The sequence below is a fragment of the Thunnus thynnus genome, chromosome 2 (assembly GCF_963924715.1).
Source record: "Thunnus thynnus chromosome 2, fThuThy2.1, whole genome shotgun sequence".
Lineage (NCBI taxonomy): Eukaryota > Metazoa > Chordata > Actinopteri > Scombriformes > Scombridae > Thunnus > Thunnus thynnus.
In genome coordinates, this window is record NC_089518.1 from 32,994,621 (window position 1) to 33,014,422 (window position 19,802).

At 38.3% G+C, this 19,802-nt stretch overlaps 4 protein-coding genes across 4 annotated transcripts; all 4 read left to right on the plus strand.

The window, feature by feature from the left end:
- The first annotated feature begins 221 nt into the window (after nt 1-221).
- LOC137168243 (zinc-binding protein A33-like) lies at nt 222-3,132 on the plus strand. Its single transcript, XM_067570767.1, has one exon. The coding sequence runs from the start codon at nt 667-669 to the stop codon at nt 2,092-2,094; it is 1,428 nt and encodes a 475-aa protein (XP_067426868.1). The 5' UTR covers nt 222-666; the 3' UTR covers nt 2,095-3,132.
- A 3,123-nt stretch (nt 3,133-6,255) lies between these two features.
- On the plus strand, nt 6,256-9,252 carry LOC137168252 (nuclear factor 7, brain-like). Its single transcript, XM_067570777.1, has one exon. The coding sequence runs from the start codon at nt 6,582-6,584 to the stop codon at nt 7,983-7,985; it is 1,404 nt and encodes a 467-aa protein (XP_067426878.1). The 5' UTR covers nt 6,256-6,581; the 3' UTR covers nt 7,986-9,252.
- A 1,614-nt stretch (nt 9,253-10,866) lies between these two features.
- LOC137168434 (nuclear factor 7, brain-like) lies at nt 10,867-13,690 on the plus strand. Its single transcript, XM_067571018.1, has one exon. It carries the CDS (start codon nt 11,038-11,040, stop codon nt 12,463-12,465), a length of 1,428 nt encoding a protein of 475 aa, XP_067427119.1. The 5' UTR covers nt 10,867-11,037; the 3' UTR covers nt 12,466-13,690.
- Nucleotides 13,691-14,816: 1,126 nt separating this feature from the next.
- Nucleotides 14,817-19,120, plus strand: LOC137168444 (zinc-binding protein A33-like). The gene has a single exon (XM_067571030.1). It carries the CDS (start codon nt 15,502-15,504, stop codon nt 16,909-16,911), a length of 1,410 nt encoding a protein of 469 aa, XP_067427131.1. The 5' UTR covers nt 14,817-15,501; the 3' UTR covers nt 16,912-19,120.
- Nucleotides 19,121-19,802: the final 682 nt, after the last annotated feature.

The window sequence follows — 19,802 nt, forward strand, 5'->3', positions numbered from 1 at the left end:
CTGGGATGTTCAGGAGTCAAAGACACTCCTGCACAGATGATCAGAAACCTAGATAATATTCATCAATCATAAAGGGATACTAATTACCAAGTTGTGTTATATCATAACTTTAACATGATTAAAATCAGGATAATTCATAACAGGCACTAATCTTCATGTAAATGTACTAACTGACAGAACAGAAATTGAGTGAAATTTAATTAAGTTACATTTAAAATAATAGAATATTATAAAATGATTAAACTTTTCATAAACAGCTCTGCTTAAACTATTTCTTAGTTGATGAAATTGTTGTGAATGAATGTTCTGTCAGTCAATTATAATTGTTTCAGCACTATTTCACATCCACTTTTCAAAAATAGATGCTTTCATTGTTAAAATATACAGTCAGTTTTTGGTGGAGTATTCCTTTCACATCTGTAACATAGAAACAGCACCATCTGGTGGAGACACAATCAAATGGCAGTTTCATTTCAATCAGCTCTCCACCCATAACAAGTAAATGAAACTGAAAGATTTACATTGTTGAACAGAGCGCAGACGTCGTTACATTACGGAGTGAAATCTCTACTGAAGAACACACACTCGGAGGATTGAACAGAGAAAGTTGAAGAGACTGTAATTTGGTGAGTCTGCAACTTAAAGAAAATCTAGAAATCAGAGGAAATGGCTGAGAAAATTGCACTTTTTGAAAGTTTCCTGAGTTGCCATGTGTATTCAGAGACTTTCAGAGATCCTGTGTCTCTGACCTGCAACCACAGCTTCTGTTCAAGCTGTCTGCAAAAATTCTGGGAACAAGCTAAAAACAAAAACTGTCCCATTTGTAAAAGAAAATCCTCAAAGGATTATCCATCAATCAACCTTTCTCTCAAAGACCTGGCTGACTCCTTTGCTAAGAGGCAGAATAATGATTCACCTGAGACGGAGAAAGAAAAGGAGAAAGAGGAAGTGGTGTGTGATAAACATCCAGAAGTCCCGTATTGGTTCTGTGAGGATGAACAGAGAGCTGTGTGTCCTGTCTGTGATTTTCTTCTCCATCACGGTCACAAGTTGGTTTCTATAGAACAAGCAGTCAGTGACCTGAAGGACCAGCTGAAATCTGACTTAAAGTCTCTACAGGACAAGAGGGACAAATACAAACAAGTGGAGAAAACATACAATGAAATGGTTGAACACTCCAAGAAGCAGCTGTTGTCCACAGAGAAGCAGATCAGAGCAGAGTTCAACAAGCTCCACCAGTTCCTGAAAGAGGAAGAGGAGTCCAGACTGGCAGTTCTGAGGGAGGAAGAGGAGCAGAAGGGGAAGACTATCAGCAGAGAGATGAAGAGGATTCAGGAGCAGATCTCCTCTCTGTCAGACAGTATCTCTGCTGTTGAAGAAGACCTGCAGAAACACAACGTGTCATTCCTCAGCAGTTATAAACCCACTCAGACCAGAGCCAGAGACCAGTCCTCACTGTCAGATCCACAGCTGGTCTCAGGAGCGCTGATAGATGTGGCCAAACACCTGGGCAACCTGTCCTTCAGAGTCTGGGAGAAGATGAAGGAGAAGGTCCACTTCAGTCCTGTCATTCTGGATCCAAACACTGCAGACCCCCATCTCTATCTGTCTGATGATCTGACCAGTGTGAGACAGGGAGACACAAAGCAGCAGCTCCCTGATAATCCAGAGAGAAGCACTAAGTATGCCGATGTTCTGGGCTCTGAGGGCTTCAGCTCAGGGAAACACAGCTGGGAGGTGGAGGTGGGAGACCATCCTGCCTGGATTGTGGGTTTGGCTAAAGAGTCAATTGACAGGAAGGGAGAGATATTTGCCTCACCAGAATATGGAATCTGGTGTTTACTGCATGACAGTGGAAAATACACTAATGGTCTTGGTGAGACTGTCAGTGTGAAGAAGAGTCTCCAGAGGATCAGAGTCCAGCTGGACTATGACAGGGGGGAGGTGTCCTTCTATGACCCTGAAGACATGACTCACATCTGCACTCTCAGAGACACTTTCACTGAGAAACTCTTCCCTTATTTTGGTATTGGACCAGCTGGTGATGCTGAAACCACTGATATCAAAATCTGTCAAACTGAGATTTCTCTGTGATGTTCAGGAAGGTTTGTGAGATGTGATTTATTAGGATTTGAGGAGAATAATTAGATCTACAGATTTATTTTTGTCAATATCAGTTAGTTCTTTATAGGTGAAACTCAGTAATTTGACATTTACTTTTTATGTGTTGATTATCAAAGTTTTTAAAGTAATTCAGTGAAAAAAAAGTACTCTCTCAATATGCGTTAATAATAATAAATTCAGAGTTTTTACAAATGTATTTTAGATAGAAAACATTATTTACTGTGAAGAATGGAGCAAACAGGGAATATTGATGTAATAATTCACCTGATCTTTATTTACCATATGTATCATTAATCATAATGATAACATCTGACTGTCAAACCTTTTCTATATGTTCATTCAGTTTTATCCATGAAAACAAACTGAACCTTCCTCCTGATTTTTGGTGCTTTAACTCAAGAAAATTCTGCAGAAATTAATTTTAAACAGTTTTTCATTTCTTCTTCAAGGTTCAGTCTAAATTACAGCAGCCCGAAATAAAAAAAAATAAAAATAAAAAAAATTGAAGGTGTCCATCAAATATTGACATAAAGATCATGTAGATCACAGCTTGAGCTGCACCTGATGACATTTTTTTTATTATCTATTAATTTGTTAATGCTTTTATTCATTGATCAAACATTTAGTCAATAAAATAAAATGAAAATATACATCAAATATGATCAATCATCAGTCCTAATGATGTGTATTCAAAAAGATTGATTGTAAAGCCCTAACCCTCATGTTGAACTGTGGATTTTAAAGGCTGTTAGTAGTGATCACTTTTATCTTTCTTGAATATCTATTAAGTTGGAGCTGCTGTTTGTTCCTGTGTGTTTATGTCAATCATCACTTCACATGTCAGATGTGAAACACATCAACACATGTGAGTCTGTGCTGAATGAATGTCAGGATTTACGCTGATTAACTGCGTTTTCTATTTATGATTTATTCAAAAAGTTATATGTTTTCTATCTGGTGAACAAATGTCCTGACCAGAACAAGAGTTAAATGATTTCCTGGGTTACTTCGGTCAATAAAAATCACAATCAAAGCTGTGCTGCAGTTTTATGTGTCTGTAAACACAGAAAGACATTCACATTTCTATTTAAATTGTCATTTTATTGATAACACCTTAACACATTTTCTTGAAGTTAGAGAAACACGTGTAGCACGTAAGAGAACAGAGCAATAATCTGAAGAATCAGAAAACTAGAGGATTAATATTATTATACAGAAGAAACCCAAACTGACAAAAAGAGACAAAGGGAAACTAGAAAGAGCCAACTGCAGAGAAATGATTGAAGAAGGTTGGAAACAGAGGGACCAGGGAAAAAAGAGTGAAAGACACCCTACGAGGAGAAGCCAACTCAGTGTTGTCAGTGCAACTTAGTCACTGGCTGGAGAAAGAAGATAGCAGAGGTTCAGAGTGAACACAGAGGCTCCAGTTTATCTCAGTAAAGCTTCATCTGACTAAACAGCTGACAGGAAGGCAGCAGAGCTCACTGACCTCAAGAGACTAGAGGAGGACAGACATTAGTTTATATGTAGGGCTGCACAATTAATCATTTTCAATCATGACTCAGCTCTGATCATTCATATAGAATAATGATTTATTAGTGGTGTTGGTGCATTTCATTTCATTAAGAATGTGGCTGCAAACAGTTAAGATGCTGATATAAGATGAATGAAGGAGAATCATTTTGTTCCCAAATCACTGAGGAAAATAATTGTGCAGCAACATCATGATCATGATCTCAAACTGTAATCAGAACGATCAATTTAGTCATAACTGTGCAGCCCTGATCAATAATTATAATGGAAGCTGGTTCTTATTCTACAGTGATAAACTGCTGTTGTCTCTGATTGGATTGTCTGTTAGATTTGACACTAAAGTCGACTTATTGTGCAGCTACATTAGAAGCATCAACCTGCCGTCCATCTGTGTCCTGTTTGTGCTTTACTTTGTGTGACTGCGCCCCCTGCTGGAGCTCATTCACTCTCTGAACTGCCTCTAATCTGTCAGTCGGACTCGAGTGCTGTTCCTCAAAGTGACATGCAGGCTGAGTGAAGAACTGCTCACTCTCAGTGCTGATGGTCAACAAGTGCTCCTTGTATTCTCTCAGCTATGTTCAAAAAGCACTGACAACACAGAGCCCCGTAGAAAAGCATGCGAAAAAATCATCATCATCATCATCATCATTGTCATCCTTAGTGCCACAGTCATCAATTTAATCATCCTGATCATCATAGTCATCTTCATTATATCATCTTGAGACAAAAATAGTTATATGCACTTAAAAAGCTGAGAAAATAGAAAGAGAAAGGTGGAGTATACCAGCATTCAGTAGAAAATGAGAAACCAAATAAAAAGGAAAAACACCAAAAAAAAAAAAACAAGTGTCCTGCTGACTGTCATGCAAAGGAAACGCGAGCTATGCTGCTAGTTAGTGGCAGTTGTGTAATACTGTGTACTCCTTCATTTTATATATATATATATATATGAGTCTTATTATACTGGTTTTCAATGCTAGTAAACACACTAAGAAGAACAGAAGAAAAACACATTTATACTGTACATGCTGCTATTTCCTCTTTTTTTGGAGGGGAGTGGGCAGGACTGTTTTTACGCACCAAAGAGGAGGAAAAAATATTTTGTAATCAATTTCAGACACCTGATCTACTCTTAAAAGTCTGTCACACTGACATCCAATGTGTCCCTTACATTAAAAAAAAAAACACTAAACACCTGATACTGAGAGGAGACTGCAGGCAGACTCTGTAGGAAAAACACACTGCTGTGTAAAACAAACATAATATGATCCACAGCAGGATAATTCATAACCAGGATATAATAAGCTACTATATGTGTAGTGTATGCCTGTGTATGGATCGGTTCACAGGAGTTTGAGCATCACAAGGGTAAATCGATAAGAATTTAAGGGACGACTGATTTTTCCATTTAAGCCATTTATTGCCAACATGCATACATGTAGGCTAGAGCAATAGAAGATGATGAAGCTTGTGACGGTTATGTCTTTTTTTTGTGTGAACAGAAAATGATGAACAGGAAAACTCAAGAATTACAATATACAGTTAAACTATATATAACATCACACATTTAGGTATCAAACAGTGAATATTAGGGCTGAAATTAATACGTCACAGCAAACTTTACATTTAACAATTACACAATGAAAGAAGTTTTAAATATTCTAATTTAAGTTATAAGGATTCTGGATGTTGCATCTCCTAAATTAAGAACTACAGAGAATGAGTTATGTGCAATGTGCACTTATACACAACTATAAATCTGTAGGCTCAAAGCAAACGGGCCAGGTGACCATTATATCATTTACCAGTATATACTGGTCAAGCTTTTGCTCACATTCAATCTACATGAATCCAAAAATAACCATTAAACTATAACATATGAAGAAAGTAATAAACTCACTTTAGTCACACACAGCCATAGGTGTGTATGTGAAACACAGGTACAGAGGACTCTCACATGTGGTTAGTGGTGCTGCCAGCCAGAACAAAGGAAATGGGTGAGATATCAGTAGACCATGATTAGGAGTGAGTGAGCTCAGGTGAGAATGGTTGGATTCACACCAAGGAAGTAGGTGAAGGATTGTTGAATAGTGTCGGTCTATTCTACAATGGGAAACAATATTTTCTTAATGCAGAGGTATTTCACTGTAAAAAATATCTTAATTGCTTTACTAATTTCAACAATTCAAACTTCAGGATCACTACTGATAGTACCTGCACGTCAATATAGAAATGACAGAGACTGTCTGGGATGTTCAGGAGTCAAAACACTCCTGCACAGGTGATCAGAAACCTGGATAATATTCATCAATCATAAAGGGATACTAATTACCAAGTTGTGTTATATCATAACTTTAACATGATTAAAATCAGGATTATTCATAACAGGCACTAATCTTCATGTAAATGTACTAACTGAGAGAACAGAAGTTGAGTAAAGTTTAATAAAGTTAAATTTAAAATAATAGAATATTATAAAATGATTAAAATTGCCATAAACAGCTCTGCTTAAACTACTTATCGGTTGATGAAGTTGTTCTGAATGAATGTTCTGGTAGTAAATTACAATTGTTTCAGCATTATTTCACATAAACTTTTCAAGAATAGACACTTTCAATGTTTGATAGTTAAAACATACAGTCGGTTTTTGGTGGAGTATTCCTTTAACATCTGTAACACAGAAACAGCAACATCTGGTGGAGACACAATCAAATGGCAGTTTTATTTCAATCAGCTCTCTACCTGTGACGCAGGTAAATGAAACTGAAAGCAGATTGACATTGTTGAACAGAGCGCGGACGTCGTTACATTACAGAGTTCAATCTCTACTGAAGAACACACACTCGGAGGACTGAACAGAGAAAGTTGAAGGGACTGTAATTTGGTGAGTCTGCAACTTAATAAAAATCTAGAAATCTGAGAAAATGGCTGAAAGAGCTCTTTTTGAAGGTTACCTGAGTTGCCATGTGTGTTCAGAGACTTTCAGAGATCCTGTGTCTCTGACCTGCAACCACAACTTCTGTTCAAGCTGTCTGCAAAAATTCTGGGAACAAGCTAAAAACAAAAACTGTCCCATTTGTAAAAGAAAATCCTCAAAGGATTATCCATCCATCAACCTTTCTCTCAAAGACCTGGCTGACTCCTTTGCTAAGAGGCAGAATAATGATTCATCTGAGACGGAGAAAGAAAAGGAGAAAGAGGAAGTGGTGTGTGATAAACATCCAGAAGTCCCTTATTGGTTCTGTGAGGATGAACAGAGAGCTGTGTGTCCTGTCTGTGATTTTCTTCTCCATCACGGTCACAAGTTGGTTTCTATAGAACAAGCAGTCAGTGACCTGAAGGACCAGCTGAAATCTGACTTAAAGTCTGTGCAGGACAAGAGGAACAAATACAAACAAGTGGAGAAAACATACAATGAAATGGTTGAACACTCCAAGAAGCAGCTGTTGTCCACAGAGAAGCAGATCAGAGCAGAGTTCAACAAGCTCCACCAGTTCCTGAAAGAGGAAGAGGAGTCCAGACTGGCAGTTCTGAGGGAGGAAGAGGAGCAGAAGGGGAAGACTATCAGCAGAGAGATGAAGAGGATTCAGGAGCAGATCTCCTCTCTGTCAGACAGTATCTCTGCTGTTGAAGAAGACCTGCAGAAACACAACGTGTCATTCCTCAGCAGTTATAAACCCACTCAGACCAGAGCCAGAGACCAGTGCTCACTGTCAGATCCACAGCTGGTCTCAGGAGCACTGATAGATGTGGCCAAACACCTGGGCAACTTGTCCTTCAGAGTCTGGGAGAAGATGAAGGAGAAGGTCCACTTCAGTCCTGTCATTCTGGACCCAAACACTGCAGCCCACAGTCTCTATCTGTCTGATGATCTGACCAGTGTGAGACATGGAGACACATATCAGCAGCTCCCTGATAATCCAGAGAGACACACTAAGTATGCCACTGTTCTGGGCTCTGAGGGCTTCAGCTCAGGGACACACAGCTGGGAGGTGGAGGTGGGAGACCATCCTGACTGGATTGTGGGTTTGGCTAAAGAGTCAGCTGACAGGAAGGGAGAAACAAGTGCTTCACCAGAATATGGATTCTGGTGTTTCCTGCATCGCAGTGGAAAATACACTAACGGAGCTGGTGAGACTGTCAGTGTGAAGAGTCTCCAGAAGATCAGAGTCCAGCTGGACTATGACAGGGGGGAGGTGTCCTTCTACGACCCTGAAGACAAGACTCACATCTGCACTCACAGAGACACTTTCACTGAGAAACTCTTCCCTTATTTCAGTATCGGAGAGGCTGGTGATGCTAAAACCACTGATATCAAAATCTATTAAACTGAGATTTCTCTGTGATGTTCAGGAAGGTTTGTGAGATGTGATTTATTAGGATTTGAGGAGGATAATTAGATCTACAAATTTATTTTTGTCAATATCAGTCAGTTCTTTATAGGTGAAACTCAAGAATTTGACATTTACTTTTTATGTGTTGATTATCAAAGTTTTTAAAATAATTCAGTGAAGTAAAAAGTGTATTAATAATACAAATTACAAATGTTTTTTTTAGATAGAAAACATTATTTACTGTGCAGAATGGACCAAACAGGGAATATTGATATAATATTTCACCTGATCTTTATTTACCATATGTATCATGAATCATAATGATAACTTCTGACTGTCAAACATTTTCTATATGTTCATTCAGTTTTATCCATGAGAACATACTGAACCTTCTTCCTGATTTGTGATACTTTAAATTGAGAAAATTCTGCAGAAATTAATGTTGACAGTTTTTTGTTTCTCTCTCCAAGGTTCATCTAAATTATAGCAGCCTGAAATTTAAAAAAAATTGAAGGTGTCCATCAAATATTGACATAAAGATCATGTAGATCACAGCTTGGACTGCACCTGATGACAGTTTTTTTTAATTATCTATTAATCTGTTGTTCATGTAATGTACTGTTTTCATACATTGATGACACATTTAATAAATAAAATAAAATTGAATGTAACTTCAAAGATTATCAATCTTCATCTCTATTCAAACATGTAGGAAGAAAGTCACATTCCTAGTAATATGTAATAAAAAAGATTGACTGTAAAGCCCTGACCCTCATGTTGAACTGTGGATTTTAAAGGTTGTTAGTAGTGATCACTTTTATCTTCCTGTTTCAGCATTTATTTCTTCATTTTTGAACATTTATAAAGTTGGAGCTGCTGATTGTTCCTGTGTGTTTATGTCAATCATCACTTCACATTTTAGATGTGAAACACATCAGCACATGTGAGTCTGTGCTGAATGAATGTCAGGATTTACACTGATTAACTGTGTCTTCAATTTATGATTTATTCAAAAAGTTGTATATTATACCTGGTGAACAAATGTCCTGATCAAAACAAGAGTTAAATGATTTCCTGGGTTACTTCTGTCAATAAATATAAGAAATCAAAACTGTGTTGCAGTTTTATGTGTCTGTAAACACAGAAAGACATTCACGTTTCTATTTAAATTGTCATTTTATTGATAACACCTTAACACATTTTCTTGAAGTTAGAGAAACACGTGTAGCACGTAAGAGAACAGAGCAATAATCTGAAGAATCAGAGAACTAGAGGAATAATATTATTATACAGAAGAAACCCAAACTGACAAAAAGAGACAAAGGGAAACTAGAAAGAGCCAACTGCAGAGAAATGATTGAAGAAGGTTGGAAACAGAGGGACCAGGGAAAAAAGAATGAAAGACACCCTACGAGGAGAAGCCAACTCAGTGTTGTCAGTGCAACTTAGTCACTGGCTGGAGAAAGAAGATAGCAGAGGTTCAGAGTGAACACAGAGGCTCCAGTTTATCTCAGTAAAGCTTCATCTGACTAAACAGCTGACAGGAAGGCAGCAGAGCTCACTGACCTCAAGAGACTAGAGGAGGACAGACATTAGTTTATATGTAGGGCTGCACAATTAATCATTTTCAATCATGACTCAGCTCTGATCATTCATATAGAATAATGATTTATTAGTGGTGTTGGTGCATTTCATTTCATTAAGAATGTGGCTGCAAACAGTTAAGATGCTGATATAAGATGAATGAAGGAGAATCATTTTGTTCCCAAATCACTGAGGAAAATAATTGTGCAGCAACATCATGATCATGATCTCAAACTGTAATCAGAACGATCAATTTAGTCATAATTGTGCAGCCCTGATCAATAATTATAATGGAAGCTGGTTCTTATTCTACAGTGATAAACTGCTGTTGTCTCTGATTGGATTGTCTGTTAGATTTGACACTAAAGTCGACTTATTGTGCAGCTACATTAGAAGCATCAACCTGCCGTCCATCTGTGTCCTGTTTGTGCTTTACTTTGTGTGACTGCGCCCCCTGCTGGAGCTCATTCACTCTCTGAACTGCCTCTAATCTGTCAGTCGGACTTGAGTGCTGTTCCTCAAAGTGACATGCAGGCTGAGTGAAGAACCGCTCACTCTCAGTGCTGATGGTCAACAAGTGCTCCTCATATCCTGATTTTTAAGCCTATGAAACACACAAAGAAGAACAGGAGAGAAACTCATTTTTACTGTACATGCTGCTATTTCTTCTTTTTTTGGAAGGGAGTGAGGGTCATGTTGCTCAGCATGATCACACATGAACGCCTTCAGGTAACCTTTGACCTTTTAGTATTAGAACAGGGTCAACTAGGCATGAACATCATGACTGGATGAAACATGAGTACTTTGGTTGTAGAAGTTGATTATAATCTCTTGATTGTTTTATTTTTTTTATTTAATGAATGATTATAGATAGATGATATAGTCTATAGTGTTTATATCATATCATAGTGAAAAATGCCTGTTACAACATCCCAGAGAGGAAGGTGGTATCTTAAAATAGCGTGTTGTGTCCGACCAACTGTCCAAAACCCAGACATTCAATTTACAAGGATATACAGCTAAGAAAAAGTTTTTTCCTTAATAAACGACTTCAACTATTTAACAGTTGATGAAGTTGTTGTGAATTAATGTTCTGTCAGTAAACTATAATTGTTTCAGCACTATGTCACAAACACTTTTCAAGCATGACATACAAGTCATCAGTGTTTGTAAAAATCATACAGTAGGTTTTTGGTGGAGTATTCCTTTAACATCTGTAACGTAGAAACAGCACCATCTGGTGGAGATACAATCAAATGGCAGTTTTATTTCAATCAGCTCTCCACCCATAACACAAATAAACGAAACTGAAAGATTTACATTGTTGAACAGAGCGCAGAAACCGTTACATTACAGAGTGAAATCTCTGAAGAGCACACACTCGGAGGATTGAACAGAGGAAGCTGAAGAGATTGTAATTTGGTGAGTCTGCAATTAAAAGATAATCTAGAAAACTGAGAAAATGGCTGAGAAAATTTCTCTTTTGGAAAGTTTCCTGAACTGCCACGTGTGTTCAGAGACTTTCAGAGATCCTGTGTCTTTGACCTGCAACCACAGCTTCTGTTCAAGTTGTCTGCAAAAATTCTGGGAACAAGCTAAAAACAAAAACTGTCCCATTTGTAAAAGAAAATCTTCAAAGGATTATCCACGTGTGAACTTTGCACTGAAGGAACTAGCTGACTCGTTTGCTGGCAGACAGAAAACTGGATCATCTGAGACAGAAAAAGAAAACAGGAATCTAATGGTGGTGTGTAGCAAACATCAAGAAGAGCCTAAATTATTCTGGGAGGATGAACAGAGAGTTGTGTGTCCTGTCTGTGAGTTTTCTCTCCACCAGAGTCACAAGTTGGTTCCTGTAGAACAAGCAGTCAGTGACCTGAAGGACCAGCTGAAATCTGACTTAGAGTCTCTGCAAGACAAGAGGGACAAATACAAACAAGTGGAGAAAACATACAATGAAATGGTTGAACACTCCAAGAAGCAGCTGTTGTCCACAGAGAAGCAGATCAGAGCAGAGTTCAACAAGCTCCACCAGTTCCTGAAAGAGGAAGAGGAGTCCAGACTGGCAGCTCTGAGGGAGGAAGAGGAGCAGAAGGGGAAGACTATCAGCAGAGAGATGAAGAGGATTCAGGAGCAGATCTCCTCTCTGTCAGACAGTATCTCTGCTGTTGAAGAAGACCTGCAGAAACACAATGTGTCATTCCTCAGCAGTTATAAACCCACTCAGACCAGAGCCAGAGCCCAGTGCTCACTGTCAGATCCACAGCTGGTCTCAGGAGCGCTGATAGATGTGGCCAAACACCTGGGCAACCTGTCCTTCAGAGTCTGGGAGAAGATGAAGGAGAAGGTCCACTTCAGTCCTGTCATTCTGGACCCAAACACTGCAAACCCTTGTCTCTATCTGTCTGATGATCTGACCATTGTGAGATGTGGAGACACAGAGCAGCAGCTCCCTGATAATCCAGAGAGATACACTAAGTATTCCACTGTTCTGGGCTCTGAGGGCTTCAGCTCAGGGAAACACAGCTGGGAGGTGGAGGTGGGAGACCATCCTGACTGGATTGTGGGTTTGGCTAAAGAGTCAGTTGATAGGAGGGGAGAGATATTGGCCTCACCAGAATATGGAATCTGGTGTTTATGGCATGGTGATGGAAAATACACTAATGGTCTTGGTGAGACTGTCGGTGTGAAGAAGAGTCTCCAGAGGATCAGAGTCCAGCTGGACTATGACAGGGGGGAAGCGTCCTTCTACGACCCCGAAGACATGACTCACGTCTGCACTCACAGAGACACTTTCAGTGAGAAACTCTTTCCTTATTTTCATATTGGACCAGCTGGTGATGCTAAAACCACTGATATCAAAATCTGTCAAACTGAGATTTCTCTGTGATGTTCAGGAAGGTTTGTGAGATGTGATTTATTAGGATTTGAGGGAATAATTAGATCTACAGATTTATTTTTGTCAATATCAGGTGAAACTCAAGAATTTGACATTTACTTTTTATGTGTTGATTATCAAAGTTTTTAAATTAATTCAGTGAAGTAAAAAATGTACATTCTCAACATGCATTAATAATAATACATTCAGAGTTTGTACAAATGTTTTTTAGATAGAAAACGTTATTTACTGTGCAGAATGGAGCAAACAGGGAATATTGATGTAATAATTCATCTGTCCTTTATCTACCATGTGTATCATGAATCACAGATAACTACAGACTGTCAAACCTTTTTTTATATCTTCATTCAGTTTTATCTATGAGAACAAACTGAAACTTTTTCCTGATCTGTGATACTTTAACTCAAGAAAATTCAGCAGAAATTAATGTTAAACAGTTTTTCATTTCTTCTTCAAGTTTCAGTCTAAATTACAGCAGCCCAAAAATTGCAAGAAAATTGAAGTCCATCAAATTTTGATCTGAAGATTAAGTAGATCATGGTTTCAGCTGCACTTAGTGAATATTTTTTCATCATCTATTAATCTGTTTATGTTTTCATTCAGTGATTAAACATTTAACTAATAAAATAAAAAAGATTATCAGATGTTATCCACATTCCAACATATAAGAAGTCTCATTTTTAATAATATGTATTAACAAAGATTGATTGCAGAGCCCTGATCTTCACGTTGAAGTGTGGATTTCAAAGGTTGTTAGTAGTGATCACCTTCATCTTTCTGTTTCAGCATTTATATCTTTATCTTTCAACATTCATAAAGTTGGAGTTGCTACTTGTTTCTGTGTGTTTCTTACGCTGCATAACTGTGTCTTCCTTTTATGATTTATTCAAAAAGTTGTATGTTTTCTACTTGGTGAACAAATGTCCTGACCAGAACAAGAGTTAAATGATTTCCTGGGTTACTTCTGTCAATAAAAATCAAAATCAAAGCTGTGTTGCAGTTTTATGTGTCTGTAAACACAGAAAGACATTCACGTTTCTATTTAAATTGTCATTTTATTGATAACACCTTAACACATTTTCTTGAAGTTAGAGAAACACGTGTAGCACGTAAGAGAACAGAGCAATAATCTGAAGAATCAGAGAACTAGAGGATTAATATTATTATACAGAAGAAACCCAAACTGACAAAAAGAGACAAAGGGAAACTAGAAAGAGCCAACTGCAGAGAAATGATTGAAGAAGGTTGGAAACAGAGGGACCAGGGAAAAAAGAGTGAAAGACACCCTACGAGGAGAAGCCAACTCAGTGTTGTCAGTGCAACTTAGTCACTGGCTGGAGAAAGAAGATAGCAGAGGTTCAGAGTGAACACAGAGGCTCCAGTTTATCTCAGTAAAGCTTCATCTGACTAAACAGCTGACAGGAAGGCAGCAGAGCTCACTGACCTCAAGAGACTAGAGGAGGACAGACATTAGTTTATATGTAGGGCTGCACAATTAATCATTTTCAATCATGACTCAGCTCTGATCATTCATATAGAATAATGATTTATTAGTGGTGTTGGTGCATTTCATTTCATTAACAATGTGGCTGCAAACAGTTAAGATGCTGATATAAGATGAATGAAGGAGAATCATTTTGTTCCCAAATCACTGAGGAAAATAATTGTGCAGCAACATCATGATCATGATCTCAAACTGTAATCAGAACGATCAATTTAGTCATAATTGTGCAGCCCTGATCAATAATTATAATGGAAGCTGGTTCTTATCCTACAGTGATAAACTGCTGTTGTCTCTGACTGGATCGTCTGTTAGATTTGACACTAAAGTCGACTTATTGTGCAGCTACATTAGAAGCATCAACCTGCCGTCCATCTGTGTCCTGTTTGTGCTTTACTTTGTGTGACTGCGCCCCCTGATGGAGCTCATTCACTCTCTGAACTGCCTCTAATCTGTCAGTCGGACTCGAGTGCTGTTCCTCAAAGTGACATGCAAGCTGGGTGAAGAACCGCTCACTCTCAGTGCTGATGGTCAACAAGTGCTCCTCGTATTCTCTCAGCTATGTTCAAAAGGCACTGACAACACAGAGCCCCGTAGAAAAGCATGCGAAATAATCATCATCATCATCATCCTCATTGTCATTAGTGCCACAGTCATCAATATAATCATCCTGATCATCATAGTCATCTTCATTATATCATCTTGAGACAAAAATAACAATAATAAATAACAATATTTTCTTAATGCAGAGGTATTTCACTGTAAAAAATATCTTAATTGTTTTACTAATTTCAACAATTCTAACTTCAGGATCACTACTGATGGTACCTGCACGTCAATATAGAAATGACAGAGACTGTCTGGGATGTTCAGGAGTCAAAGACACTCCTGCACAGACGATCAGAAACCTGGAAAATATTCATCAATCATAAATGGATACTAATTACCAAGTTGTGTTATATCATAACTTTAACATGATTAAAATTAGGATAATTCATAACAGGCTCTAGTCTTCATGTAAATGTACTAACTGACAGAACAGAAGTTGAGTAAAGTTTAATAAAGTTAAATTTAAAATAATAGAATATTGTAAAATGATTAAACTTTTCATAAATGGCTCTGCTTAAACTATTTATCGGTTGATGAAGTTGTTGTGAATGAATGTTCTGTCAGTCAATTATAATTGTTTCAGCACTATTTCACATCCACTTTTCAAGAATAGATGCTTTCATTGTTAAAATATACAGTCAGTTTTTGGTGGAGTATTCCTTTAACATCCATAACACAGAAACAGCAACATCTGGTGGAGACACAATCAAATGGCAGTTTCATTTCAATCAGCTCTCCACCCATAACAAGTAAATGAAACTGAAAGATTTACATTGTTGAACAGAGCGCAGACGTCGTTACGTTACAGAGTGAAATCTCTACTGAAGAACACACACTCGGAGGATTGAACAGAGAAAGTTGAAGGGACTGTAATTTGGTGAGTCTGCAACTTAAAGAAAATCTAGAAATCAGAGGAAATGGCTGAGAAAATTGCTCTCTTTGAAGGTTACTTGAGTTGCCATGTGTGTTCAGAGACTTTCAGAGATCCCGTGTCTCTGACCTGCAACCACAGCTTCTGTTCAAGCTGTCTGCAAAAATTCTGGGAACAAGCTAAAAACAAAAACTGTCCCATTTGTAAAAGAAAATCCTCAAAGGATTATCCATCCATCAACCTTTCTCTCAAAGACCTGGCTGACTCCTTTGCTAAGAGGCAGAATAATGGTTCATCTGAGACGGAGAAAGAAAAGGAGAAAGAGGAAGTGGTGTGTGATAAACATCCAGAAGTCCCTTATTGGTTCTGTGAGGATGAACAGAGAGCTGTGTGTCCTGTCTGTGAGTTTTCTCTCCACCAGAGTCACAAGGTGGTTCCTGTAGAACAAGCAGTCAGTGACCTGAAGGACCAGCTGAAATCTGACTTAGAGTCTCTGCAGGACAAGAGGAACAAATACGAAGAAGTGGAGAAAACATACAATGAAATGGTTGAACACTCCAAGAAGCAGCTGTTGTCCACAGAGAAGCAGATCAGAGCAGAGTTCAACAAGCTCCACCAGTTCCTGAAAGAGGAAGAGGAGTCCAGACTGGCAGCTCTGAGGGAGGAAGAGGAGCAGAAGGGGAAGACTATCAGCAGAGAGATGAAGAGTATTCAGGAGCAGATCTCCTCTCTGTCAGACAGTATCTCTGCTGTTGAAGAAGACCTGCAGAAACACAACGTGCCATTCCTCAGCAGTTATAAACCCACTCAGACCAGAGCCAGAGACCAGTGCTCACTGTCAGATCCACAGCTGGTCTCAGGAGCGCTGATAGATGTGGCCAAACACCTGGGCAACCTGTCCTTCACAGTCTGGGAGAAGATGAAGGAGAAGGTCCACTTCAGTCCTGTCATTCTGGACCCAAACACTGCAAACCCCTATCTCTATCTGTCTGATGATCTGACCAGTGTGAGATTTGGAGACACAAACCAGCAGCTCCCTGATAATCCAGAGAGATGCACTAATTATTCCACTGTTCTGGGCTCTGAGGGCTTCAGCTCAGGGAAACACATCTGGGAGGTGGAGGTGGGAGACCATCCTGGATGGAATGTGGGTTTGGCTAAAGAGTCAGTTGACAAGAAGGGAGAGCGATTTGCTTCACCAGAATATGGAATCTGGTGTTTACTGCATTACAGTGGAAAATACACTAATGGTCTTGGTGAGACTGTCAGTGTGAAGAAGAGTCTCCAGAGGATCAGAGTCCAGTTGGACTATGACAGGGGGGAGGTGTCCTTCTACAACCCTGAAGACATGACTCACATCTGCACTCTCAGAGACACTTTCACTGAGAAACTCTTCCCTTATGTCAGTATGGGAGAGGCTGGTGATGCTAAAACCACTGATATCAAAATCTGTTAAACTGAGATTTCTGTGATGTTCAGGAAGGTTTGTGAGATGTGATATATTAGGATTTGATGGAATAATTAGATCTACAAATTTATTTTTGTCAATAGTAGTTAGTTCTCTATAGGTAAAAGTCAAGAATTCAACATTTACTTTTGATATTGTAATTATCCAAGTTTTTAAAGTAAGTCAGTTAAACTTTCTCAAAATGCATTCAGACTTTTTATGTTTTCTTTTTAAAATAAAAAAAACATGTTGATTGTGCAGAATGGGCCAAACAGCGAATGCTGATGTAATAATTCACCTCTTCTTTATTTACCATGTGTATCTACTGATTGTTAAACCTTTTCCATATGTTCATTCAGTTTTATCCATAAGAAAAAACTGAATCTCTTCCTGATTTTTGATACTTTAACACGAGAAAATTTTGCTAAAATGAATGTTAGACAGTTTTTCATTTCTTTCTTCAAAAAGATCATGTAGATCACAGCAAAAATGATTGATCTTCATTCCTAATAATATGTATTCAGAAGACTGACTGCAAAGCCCTGACCCTCATGTTGAACTCTGGATTTTAAAGGTTGTTAGTAGTGATCACCTTCATCTTTCTGTTTCAGCATTTATTTCTTAATTCTTGAACATTTATAAAGTTGGAGCTGCTGTTTGTTTCTGTGTGTTTATGTTAATCATCATTTGTGTAACACATCAGCACATGTGAGTCTGTGCTGAATGAATGTCAGGATTTACACTGATTAACTGTGTCTTTGATTTATGATTTATTCAAAAAGTTATATGTTTTCTATCAGGTGAACAAATGTCCTGATCAAAACAAGAGTTAAATGATTTCCTGGGTTACTTCTGTCAATAAAAATCAAAATCAAAGCTGTGTTGCAGTTTTATGTGTCTGTAAACACAGAAAGACATTCACGTTTCTATTTAAATTGTCATTTTATTGATAACACCTTAACACATTTTGTTGAAGTTAGAGAAACACGTGTAGCACGTAAGAGAACAGAGCAATAATCTGAAGAATCAGAGAACTAGAGGATTAATATTATTATACAGAAGAAACCCAAACTGACAAAAAGAGACAAAGGGAAACTAGAAAGAGCCAACTGCAGAGAAATGATTGAAGAAGGTTGGAAACAGAGGGACCAGGGAAAAAAGAGTGAAAGACACCCTACGAGGAGAAGCCAACTCAGTGTTGTCAGTCCAACTTAGTCACTGGCTGGAGAAAGAAGATAGCAGAGGTTCAGAGTGAACACAGAGGCTCCAGTTTATCTCAGTAAAGCTTCATCTGACTAAACAGCTGACAGGAAGGCAGCAGAGCTCACTGACCTCAAGAGACTAGAGGAGGACAGACATTAGTTTATATGTAGGGCTGCACAATTAATCATTTTCAATCATGACTCAGCTCTGATCATTCATATAGAATAATGATTTATTAGTGGTGTTGGTGCATTTCATTTTATTAAGAGTGTGGCTGCAAACAGTTAAGATGCTGATATAAGATGAATGAAGGAGAATCATTTTGTTCCCAAATCACTGAGGAAAATAATTATGCAGCAACATCATGATCATGATCTCAATCTGTAATCAGGATGATCAATTTAGTCATAATTGTGCAGCCCTGATCAATAATTATAATGGAAGCTGGTTCTTATTCTACAGTGATAAACTGCTGTTGTCTCTGACTGGATTGTCTGTTAGATTTGACACTAAAGTCGACTTATTGTGCAGCTACATTAGAAGCATCAACCTGCCGTCCATCTGTGTCCTGTTTGTGCTTTACTTTGTGTGACTGCGCCCCCTGCTGGAGCTCATTCACTCTCTGAACTGCCTCTAATCTGTCAGTTTGTCTCGAGTGCTGTTCCTCAAAGCGACATGCAGGCTGAGTGAAGAACCGCTCACTCTCAGTGCTGATGGTCAACAAGTGCTCCTCGTATTCTCTCAGCTATGTTCAAAAGGCACTGACAACACAGAGCCCCGTAGAAAAGCATGCGAAATAATCATCATCATCATCCTCATAGTCATCCTTAGTGCCACAGTCATCAATATAATCATCCTGATCATCATAGTCATCTTCATTATATCATCTTGAGACAAAAATAGTTATATGCACTTAAAAAGCTGAGAAAATAGAAAGAGAAAGGTGGAGTATACCAGCATTCAGTAGAAAATGAGAAACCAAATAAAAAGGAAAAAACACCAAAAAAAAAAACAAGTGTCCTGCTGACTGTCATGCAAAGGAAATGCCAGCTATGCTGCTAGTTAGTGGCAGTTGTGTAATACTGTGTACTCCTTCATGTTAAATATGTGAGTCTTATTATACTGGTTTTCAAGGCTAGTAAACACACTAAGAAGAACCGAAGAACAACACATTTGTACTCTACATGCTGCTATTTCTTCTTTTTTTTGGAGGGGAGTGGGACTCATGTTGGTTAGCATGATCACACATGAACGCCTTCAGGTAACCTTTGACCTTTTAGTATCAGAACAGGGTCAATTAGGCATGGATATCATGACTGGAGACATGACAACAATACAAGGACTCAGTGGTTCATCTTGAAAAAACACTTTTTTTTTGAAGAGCTTCATCACCTTTTGGAGGGATAGTTCACACAAAATACAATCCTGTATTATATGAGTTTTAAAGTGATAGATGTATCACTCTGGCAAAGTGGTGCTGAACCTAAAGAGAGGGGAAAAAAAATGGACACCATAAAACTGCAAAAACAATGCTAAAATCAGCGTAAATCTAAAGTTACAGAAGAAAAACGGCACAAAAAGCAAAAGTACTTCACACCATGTTGGTCGTTACAAAACAAACACATGCAGGATGCAAATTGGGTGTACTATCCCTTTAAAAACAGTCACGTTTTTACATGGAGCAGTGTCCCTTTGAA